At 35.3% G+C, this 11,218-nt stretch overlaps 1 protein-coding gene across 1 annotated transcript in view; it reads right to left on the bottom strand.

Moving 5' to 3' along the window:
* Positions 1 to 9,443: 9,443 nt before the first annotated feature.
* Positions 9,444 to 11,218, bottom strand: part of LOC145987798 (U4/U6.U5 tri-snRNP-associated protein 1) — a 101,308-nt gene continuing 99,533 nt past the window's right edge. The window contains exon 16 of the mRNA XM_083122503.1: positions 9,444 to 9,709. Within this exon, the coding sequence (XP_082978629.1) occupies positions 9,682 to 9,709 (28 nt within the window). The 3' untranslated portion in view covers positions 9,444 to 9,681. The remainder of the gene's footprint in view (positions 9,710 to 11,218) is intronic.

The raw sequence follows: 11,218 nt of genomic DNA, 5'->3' as shown, positions 1-11,218 counted from the left end.
TCAGGGAGGCAGTAGGGCTCAGAGCGGGGAGAACGTGGAGTGATGACATCCTACAATTAAGAAAATACTCATAAATCTTCCCCTTCTAGGATATTTTTTCGGCATCCCACCACCCACTGCATGTTCTCCATGTTGTCCATACAAACTTCAGCTCACCTTTCCCCAAACTGGGTGAAGCATCCTCCCCAGATAGGAATTTCCACTTCGAGCTCTTGGGGTGGGGCAGAGTAAGATTTCTTATCTTGCCCTTCAGTTATGTTTAAATCAAAGAATTGGAATTCAATTTAATATACCATGGTGTTGAACTTCAGACCCGAGTCCGCTTATCGAACTGCAAACTGAACTCGAATTGCTTCCTTTCCATGAACATCAATCACTTTGCTAATGAACACTTCTTTGTTCTTTGCACCTTCTTTTAGATATATGATTTTATAAGATGCCTCTTCATTTTAAGTCTTTCGTGGCACCCCTCGATCATGTTTTTACGCTAAAATTTCACAATTCGAATTACATGCAGTTTTTCCAGATATCTCAGGGGTGCAAGTTCTCCCTGGCCTCCTTTTCTTCAGGAAATCATCCAAACCTGAAATGTCTACCCAAGAAAATTTTGAGGTAATACTAACGATAACCATCAAATGCAAGCAAAGAAATTCCTAGAACAAACACGTCTTACTGACTTCTTGTGTAGAAACAGGACTCTTTGTTTTATTTTTTCTAAAATTGTTGTTTTTCTGTAAATTGTTTTAAGAATGAAACATAACTCCACAATTAGGTGAAAAATGCCTATTATCTCATAGTCAACGCAACAGTTGCTTCAAACGTAATTGTATTATTCTTACTTTGTGACTGTCATCTTTTTATAACATTCACAATTAAGTTGAATTAATGATAAAAATCTTTGATAAGAAGAAAGACATTTCATTATCACTGTTACTGTTCTAATTATGTATTATGGGATATAGTGTAATATATACTATAGTTCAAATCACAAACCCTGACACCTTCTGTAAACAAAACCACCTGTATGCAGAAAGCATTGCAAACTCATAGAAGTAAAATAATCCACACGAAAATCCAGCGTTGTTACAGGATTCATTACGTAAGGTAAAACAATGGCAAATTTGTAGTATGGGATACGCTGCCGCAAATGACGTCTCACTTTAAACCCAATGCTCTTTCTTTTTTTACTTATTGCTTCACCTTTATGGTTAACTCTTTGCACCAGTAATCATTTCCCATAAATTTGGCTTCTTTCTTTGAATATATTTTACTTGCATTTTTTAGACAAAATGATATAACATGGTAATGTATATTTCTAAGGTTTGATATAGATAGGAGTGTATTTGAAATTTGTTTGTACATTTTATGTAAATTGTATCTTATGTAAATAAAATATATAATGGGCATAAACAGCCATATGCATTGCTGTAAGTCCAATAAATATATTGATGATGATCAAAACAAGACAAAAAGTTCGTAAATTTATTGCGGTTGGAAACTTTGACAAGCATCCTAATAACGATTTTTGTTCCGCCAAATATAGTGCACTTCGTAAAATAACTTGGTGACATGGCAAGGCAAGATAAGTGTGAACATTTTGTAGTAATATAACTTTCAATGAGCTTAGAGATTTGTGTACATAATGATATTTTATAACATTGGTTATTTTCTAAAAATAATCATGTGAACAGCAAGGAAGTAGTGCAACTTAGTAATATTGCCTGACTTAGCCTTAGAAAAATAACATGCCGAGTTCTATGTGTGAGGGAAAGTCTCCGTGTTCTCCGAGCTTGTTTTCAAAACACCCCTTTGAAAAGGGGTGAGAAACAGATTCTACTCAATATTTATGTAACGTTCTGTCAGTAGTATCCTGAGAAACCAGTAAATGAAGTGGTTAAGTTGGTATCCCAGTGCAGTGGTGTGTCAGTGTCTGCAGTTTTAAGGGTTATGAAAGAGAGAATGACCGGGAGAGTAACAATGTATGCGGCTGCATATTCGTCTGATGTTTTGAGAACGGGTTCTCACATTCAGAGGCTCTTATATAAAATGAATAGGTGAGGCGAACTATGAGTGCAACAGCAGATGATTGCGGTCATGGATCAGCTGACGCGGAGTGATACATCGAATCTGTGAGACCGTTTGTTTACAGAAGGTCTCAGGGATGGTGATTTAGACCTTAATTCGTAAGTAGATTTCTGTATTTTCTTTCATAAAACAAATAATATATTTTTACTAGTTGCTAATACAAAACTAACAGCAACAATTATGGCGACCTTCAGCCAGGATTCGTGAATATAGTGTGGAAGTTATCTTCTGATTACTTTAAATAATGGATCGGAAGCAACATTCTTACAACTTAAGAACGGGAGTTTTCTTAAGATCCGATGTCGTCGATAGTTTCAGGGAAAATGAAACTATTGAAGAAAATGCTGACCCAATGAAGAATATTATTTGTTGCAGTAACATTAAAGCAGATTCCCGTCTTGTGAAGTGCAATGGCTGCACTGGGTAATATTTAGTTCATCTAATGAAAACTATTTCTGCAAATCTTGTAAACCAGATTTTGATCCATTTTTGTTAAAATCTTATACAAGTACAGTGAATCCCAACTTGGACAAGATTATTGCTGCATTTCAAGTTACGGTTACCCAAAGTTTGCAACAAAATAATGAAAATCTTCAAGAAAGATTGCAACAGAACATTCGCTGTGAATTGCAACAAAATAATGAAATGTTGCAAAAAGGAGTTACAAAAGGATATGCAACAAAATAATGAAATGTTGCAAAAGGAGTTACAAAAGGATATGCAACAAAATAATGAAATGTTGCAAAAGGAGTTACAAAATAATGAAATGTTGCAAAAGGAGTTACAAAAGAAGTTGCAAAAGGATATGCAACAAAATAATGAAATGTTACAAAGGGAATTGGGAGTTCTTTATTACCAAGAAGTCCTCTGAATGCCAGTTTTCATAATGAAACTCAATGTTGTACAACGAAAGCTTATTCAAATAATCCAATTTCACAAATGTATTTTCAGCATACACCTTCATGTGAGAAGCCAATATATACTGTGGCTGGTAATACAAATGCTACAACTTCAATGAGTCCAATGTTTTGTAATCAAAATTACATTCCCAGAAATAACATTTTGAATGATCCAATTAACATTGCTTCAGGGATTCTAAGTCTCCAATTTTTTAATCAAACCAGTTTTGTAAACCTGCGCGTGCAGAATGTAATACAAATATTTCTGCAGGAAACCCATTTGGAGAATGCCCGGGTAAAGTTATTCGTGTAAATGAGCTAAGCCAGTTACCACGTTTTGGAGGTGACGTCTCGAAACAATCAGCTAGGGAGTTTATAGACCAGCTGACAACAATGTTAAATTTGATTGGTGTATCTTCACAACATCGCCTGCAAGTTATTCACAAATGTTTCTGCAATACTGCAGCTTATTGGTTCAATAGTGAAAGACGGAATTTTTCATCATATGATGATTTTGTGTGCAAGTTTCTTGAACAATTTGCTTCGAATGATTTGTTAGAAAGCCAACTGGCAGTTTTGCGTTCTCGTAAATACAACACATCTTCTGGTTTATCATTAGAAGCATATGCATTGAAGGTATATTCATCATATTGCAACCTTGTAGAAAAGCCTAAACAGGCTGAGATAATAAGAGTAATTCTGAAGCAATTGCCAGAAACAGTTTCTAAGAATGTGGGTTGTCACGAAATTTCCAACCTTAAACAATTAACACAAAAACTCAGGACAAGAGACCTATATCCTAGTGATAAAACCAAATCTTTGTCACTACCTGGTGATTATATAAGTGGGAAGTACAACTCGAATAGGTTCGAAAAATCTAGGCATTTTGTAAGGCAAGTGTCTGTGGAAAATAAGTCATGCAGTGATTCATCTACCCAAACAGTAGCTTCAGAGAGACTTATGAGCCAACCAGCTGCTAGGAATCCCAGAAACAACTATAGGCAATCTGGAGCTAACCAAGAGAGCTATAGGCGACAAGGTAACGATCGAAGTTTGTACTTTCATAATAACAATCGAAGAACAAACACTCAAAGGAACGCTAGTAATGGCAATAATACAGATGCACCTAGATACAACAGGAATAGAAGATTTCAAAGTCCGACCAATACAGAATTGCGAGGTGACTCCATTAACACTAACTCAGAGATTTCAGCAAAGAACAATGGAAATTTCCGAAATGGAATGAATTGCAATGACATTAGTTTAAATCAAGAATGTTCCTCAGTAACTAATGCTACTAGTGAGAGCCCTCCGAGAACATTAAACAACTAAGGTGGGGAAATGCGCTCCAATTCGCCCTGCCAAAGGATGGCCACATGGAGCTTACTTGTAATTATGATCCTTGCCTTTTGCATGTTAAGTCTTGTCTCGGTGACTTTAATAGAGTTAAATATTTAGGCGTTGATAAAGAAGATGTTTTACCTGTTGCATTTTTGCTGGAGTGGTTTGATTCAGAGCCTGAGTGGACTGTTACAGATAAAGGAACTCCTACACCTTTACTTGAAGCACCAGAAATACAGGGAAGAATTTGTGACTTGTTTCTTAATTGTTTAATTGACACTGGTAGTCAATGTAATTTGTTGAATTACAAGGTTTATTACCAAGTATAAAGCTGGAACCAATAGAAGGAATTCAGTTGGCTTGTTTCGCTGGTGAGCAACGTATAAAAGTTGTAGGTTTTAAATATGTCATTATGCAGTTGGGAGATGAATTTTTCCACCTGGGTTTATATGTAGTTCAACAATTACATGCCGATTTGATCTTGGGAGAACCATTTTTGTGGCAGTACAAGGCTATAATTAATTATCGTATGTCTACTGTTGAACTAATTCATTCAAGTGGTAAGGAAGTATCAGCTCCTTTTATTCCGAGTTCCACAAATAATACTTGCTCGCTAAATTCCGTAATTGAATCTTGTAAAACTTTGACATTTGAATCTTCTCATGTTAATGATTCTGCTTATCTAGCTTCTGAAGAAGATATCCATAAGAAAGTTTATGGCAACGAATATTGTGAAGCTGGAGTTGCTGATAATTTATTTAATGTATTACTGAAGTATCAAGATGTGTTTTCGGACAAACCAAAGGCAGCCAAGGTGGAATCTTATGACATAGAGCTAGATACGAATGAACCTATAGTGGCATCTACGTACCCTATTCCATTCGCTAGGCGAGATGATATGGAGAAAGAATTAAAGAAATGGAAAACGTGGGGAGTAATTCATGAAAGTACTTCTCCATACCGGAACCCTCTCCACATAGTTCCAAAGGCAGGTGGATTGTGGCATCCTGTTGTTGATTTTAGGAAGCTGAATGAACATGTAATTTCACCCATGACACAGGTTGAACCTATATCTGAACTTTTGCCTAGGTTGAGAGGCGCAAAATTCTTTTCGACGATTGACCTAACTTGTGGATATTTTCAAATACCACTGACACCTAGATCTTATAAGTTCACATCTTTCTCATATCGTGGAATTTTAATGGAATTTCATTTTTTGGCTTTTGGTATTAAGAGTGCTGTTAGTGTTTTTGTTGACAGAATGCATAAAGCGTTTGGCAATGATACTAGTTCATTTCTTATAGTGTATGTGGATGATATTCTTATATTTTCATCATCACTGCAAAGTCATTTAAAACATTTGGACTATGTGTTGAAAATTTTGAAAGAAGTAAATATGTCCATCAAATTATCGAAGTGCACATTTTGTAAAACTGAAGTGAAGTTTCTTGGTCACATAGTATCAGGTGAAACCATCGCTGTAGATCCAGAAAGAAATCTAGCAATAACTGAATATCCTACTCCAACAAATAGAAAAGCGTTAAGAAAATTTTTAGGAATGGTAAATTGGAGAAGAAAATTTGTGGATAAGTTTGCAATGATTGCTGCTCCTTTATACGATTTACTTAGAACGAATAAGAAATGGGGAATGGAATGAAGCACATCTCCAGGCATTTAAACGTCTGAAGGAATTGGCTTCGTCTCCGGAGATGTTAGCTCAACCTAACTTGAACAACACTTTCCATGTAAATACTGATGGCAGTAAAATTGGAATCGGTGGAGTCTTATGGCAATATTCTGACGATGGTGAAACTTTGATTATCCAGTATGCGAGCAGAGTTTTGTGAGGTTCAGAATTAACATATTCTGTGCATGAAATAGAATGTCTTGACATCCTTTTTTCCGTGGAAAAATTTTCAATATATCTATTAGGCAGACCATTTGTAATATACTGTGACCATCAATCACTTTCTTGGTTAAATTCAGCAAGATCGTTAAATCCCAGGCTTAATAGATGGGCTTTGAAATTGCAAAATTATGATTATACAATTCAGCATGTTAGTGGTTCTGCAAATACAGCCGCGGACGCGTTAAGTAGATATCCAATTAAGTCACAAAACAATTTGTTTCCTTCCACTTTACATGTAAACTGCACAGATATTGATTTACTTGAAGAAGAATACTTTTTGTATTGGATGAAAGTACAACAAAACGATGAATTATGTCAACGTATAATTTCTATGTTAGGCAAGGGTGATGACCATTTCGAAATTAAGGGAATATTTAAACTACATAAAAATATATTGTTTTATAGATCTACCAACTCGAATGATTGGAGAGTTTTTGTACCTGAAGCAGCTGTCAAGAAAGTTTTGTATGAACATGATTTGGCTGGCCATTTTGGATTTTCTAAGCTTTATAAGAAGTGTTCTAATCTATTTCTGGCCTAAGATGAGAGGAAGTGTCAAGTCATATTTAAGTGATTGTGTGGAATGTGCAAGGACGAAACAAAAAACACAACATATTAAAAAAGAGGAGCTTCACGCGATTTCTTACAAATTACATCACTTCTTATCTTTAGACTTGATTGGTCCATTGCCATTATCTCAAGGATATCAACATATTCTGACTATTGTAGAATTAACAAGCAAATATGTTATGGCTTATCCTCTCAGGAAGGCTACAACTCAAGAAATTATCAACAGAATTAACTTAGGTTATTTCCATCATTATCCTATGTGTACAGTTATGTTAACGGATAATGGATCACAATTTAAATCCAATGAATGGGAAAAATTTTTGAAATCAATTGGTGTAAAGCATATTCTCACTTCACCATATTCGCCTCATGCGAATACAATTGAGAGATATAATAAAGAGATCATTCGTTTGCTTAGACTCTTTTGTAAAACCAACCACAGATCTTGGTCCAAAGTTTTAACAAATGTTATAAAATTACTAAATTACTCATATAACGAGGTTGTTGGTTTCACTCCGGCTGAAATTTTTCGGGATAAAATAACTTCTGTTATTGACTGGCCAGAAGAGATGAACGAATTGTCTTGGAAAGCTAAATATATTCAGTTAATTGAAACAACTACACGTTCAAAATCTAGAAAGAAGACTCATTCAAACACAGAAACCCCTACAATTGTTCAAGGTGATTTGGTTATGGTTAGGAATCATGCAAGAAGTTCTGCCTTGAACAAAACTATCCATAAATTTTATGACATATGTGGGGTCATTTTTGGTGGAGGAAGTGAAGAACAATTTCGTGAACTTGGGTGTCTTTAGATGGACAACAGATAAAGTGTAGACACAATTTACAAAATATCAAACCCTTCCACTGTTCATTGGAGAAGAAACACGAGCTGTTGTTGAATGTTAACAAATAGGTGCGCAAGTTTCGAATTGATTGTCAATCTTTGAAAGATTTGTTATAGTATTAAATGTTGTTTTGAATGTTGAATATTTTAAAGTTATGTAACTGTTCGATGTGTATATTTAAGATCTTGTATCTTTTTAAGCCACCAAAGTATTATGTCTATATTTTCTTCACCCCAGGAGGGGAAGTTATTGTGACTGTCATCTTTTTATAACATTCACAATTAAGTTGAATTAATGATAAAAATCTTTGATAAGAAGAAAGACATTTCATTATCACTGTTACTGTTCTAATTATGTATTATGGGATATAGTGTAATATATACTAATTCATAAGTAGATTTCTGTATTTTCTTTCATAAAACAAATAATATATTTTTACTAGTTGCTAATATCAAACTAACAGCAACAACTTGCTCTGTTTGGTGTATGAACTAACCACACGATTGTTTTTATTTTTTGTTAATATTTTGGATTACTTTGAACTTTTACTACTTTCCATTGCTGATACACTCCTTTTTTTTCTGATAAGAGTATCTAACTGATCTCATAAAAATCAATAACATTGCTGCACACCTACGAATTTTGTCTAAATTCCACTAATCAACCTGACGTCATCTTTCATCAGTAAATACCCTGATCGACAAACCTGTATGTACTTACCTTGATTATGCACGTAGATCTGGAAACATGGCACTCTGTTGCCGTGACAAATGGTGCTGCCATCTGTTATGGAAAAATTACCGCAAAATCACCTTTAGTACAGCCTTAAACTGTGCCAGTAGTTTTAGTTCACTGCACACATCACAATGTTACACATATGACTTCGCTGAAAGAAATTCATGCACTTCTGAATTATGAACAATGAATTCCTTGTTATAAGTTTGCCCGATGACATTTTAGCTCCAAATGGAGGGGTTGTGACTGTTTTTAAACCCCAGTCAAACCCCACTCAGACAAAATGTAACATCTCTCCCCAAGGACAGAGCAAAAGTTTCCCATTACCACAATAATGCACCTCCCTGTTGTTTGAAGGGTTCAATGCCTCCTTTTTCTACTAGTCTACAAATGTTCATTGGAACAGTGATATTCTTGATCCGGAGGGAAACTTTCCTGCCTTATACCAAAATATTCCTTAAAATCAGTTGTTTTTCATATAATTACTCAACCCTTGCAGAAGCTGGCCTCTTTCTTTTCAACTGGGCAACACACTATAGTAGTTGGACTCGTGGTTGAGCTTGATGTAGGGAAAGATGCACTATCCTGCAAGTTTCTCCCTTAGTCTCTCTCCTGCAATTCTTTTGGCTTGAAAATTTCATCCTAGGAACACCTCTGCTTTCAAGGAAAGCTAAGGCTAGCCCTGAGTATAACCATGCATTAAGAGCCAGAATAATGGGGGTGGGGCATGACGACAACTTCAGATACTTCACAACTTTTTTATGAAGCCTGGACAGGTTGTCCATTTCTCAAGCACCATCATCTTATTGAAACAAATAATTTTACGCATATTTTCTAATATTTTTTTCTGTAATGTAGTCTCAGTGTCTCACAGATAGCCTAGCTGGCCTCTTTGTAGTCAGTCAAAAGTCAGTAACTTTACTGATTAGAAACATCTTAGAATATGACATTGTGTTTCACTTTTCAAGGAATTATCCACTTGCAAAATCCTGGACTGAAATTGAACAGTAAAATAATTTAGGAACCTAGGGAATGTGAATGAAACTCATTAACAAAAGCACATACTAAAAAAAATCAATTTATTTTGAAACCATACATAATTTACTAGATGTGAGAACTATTCTACGCCACTACATGGGGAGACTACCGGTAACCAGTCAAGTTTTAGTACGTGCATAGGTCACATTTTAGTTTCTTCTGATTCAATTTGTTCTCCACAAGGAGCACTTGTGAGCACACACACTATATAATGTCCTTCATATGTACATATTTACATAGCCTTGCTTATGCATCTTCAATTCTTTATTTTGGAGATTGAAGTCCTGCAAAAGTAAAGATACAGAAATGTCAGTTCTCGTGAAAAGTAAACTTACGAAACAAAAACATACGCTTAAGCAGAATAATGTGTAGTTTATTACCATTATTTACTCAATTATGCTGCTCCCTCAATAAGCTGAGCACATGGATATACATACTGTGCTATACATGAGCTGCATTTCACATTCATACAATAACATTTGTTTCCTTGCTTTTTATTAATTAGTGTTGCATGAAATTTTTAAAATAAAAGTGATTTTGATCTGCCTCTCTGGTTTATGATTAAACAAAAGAATGTTTCTTCAGCAACCTTACATTCTTCAACTGCAATTTTTCTTTGTCAGAACAAAAAACAAACTTGACACACACAAATTATCTGATGTCATATGTGTTAAGGCTTGGCTGATCTTTGGCAGACGCGGGGGCAGTGTTCTCGAATTTTCCTCTCCTTTCAAAAAACTGCTATGATACACAAAAATTCGAAAAATGACATTTGCTTAGATATCCTTCCAGAGCATTCATGTGATTCTTGTGTGTTTTGCTTTCGCTGCTGTGTAGATATTATCAACAGTTTAATAGCCTTAAGTAATCATGAAACTATGTCTTGATAATATCTAAGCAACAGAAAAAGCAAACCATGTGAAAATTGTGAATTTTCTAGAAGGAATTTTAAACAGATGCAATTTTTTGGATTTTTCGAATATTTATGATATTACGTGAAATTTAGAAAATTTCGCACTTCCGCATCTTCGAAATTAATAGGATTCAACCATTAAATTGTGCAATGCGGAAGTGCGAATTTTTCTAAATTTCACAGAAGCAATTTTAAACCGTGTTTACAGCAACCATCATGAATCATAACAGTATTTCGAAAGGAGAGGAGAGAAAAAAAATGCACTCGCCTTGGCCAAAGGTTCAGCCGAGCCTTAAGAAGTATTTCTGTCCCATCCATCTCCCTCCAACCTTAACATAATTATCAGTTTCACACAAATGTAGCACAATTAAACCAGAACACTTTTTATTCTCTTTTTTTTCCACTTGATCCACAAATTATAGTACAGTAAACATTTCATTTCATGTTCTACTTTCTTTCCCCAAAAAAATTCACCATGAGATGGCCTCTTGCCCTCCGTTCCATTCTTGTATAAGACTGAGTGTGCATCACAGGAACATATAAAACATAAGTTACTTCCCTAAATACTGATAGTACATTCATTCCAGTTTTTGAACTTTTAACCACTGTAATTTTTTAAAATAGATTTACCTACGTTTCGGAGGCTGAATCTGCCTCCATCTTCAGGGTAGCGTGTAGTCTGTTAGATCATAGAAATGGTTGCCTTGGAGGATTATTCTTGGTGGCCTAGGCTCCACCGCATCTGTCAGTCACAAGGACCTCTATACAGGGTGATTCTAAAGGTATAGTACAAACGAAAACCACAGATACCTCCCATGAAATAGACGAAAGTTCCCCTTCCACTTTGCCGAGAGATGCCTCCGTGAGGAGCTAGACAACG

Source organism: Lepisma saccharinum, chromosome 5 (assembly GCF_977018435.1).
Source record: "Lepisma saccharinum chromosome 5, izLepSacc3.1, whole genome shotgun sequence".
Lineage (NCBI taxonomy): Eukaryota > Metazoa > Arthropoda > Insecta > Zygentoma > Lepismatidae > Lepisma > Lepisma saccharinum.
Note: the sequence above shows the minus strand (reverse complement) of the source record. Positions and strands in the feature narration are given on the sequence as shown.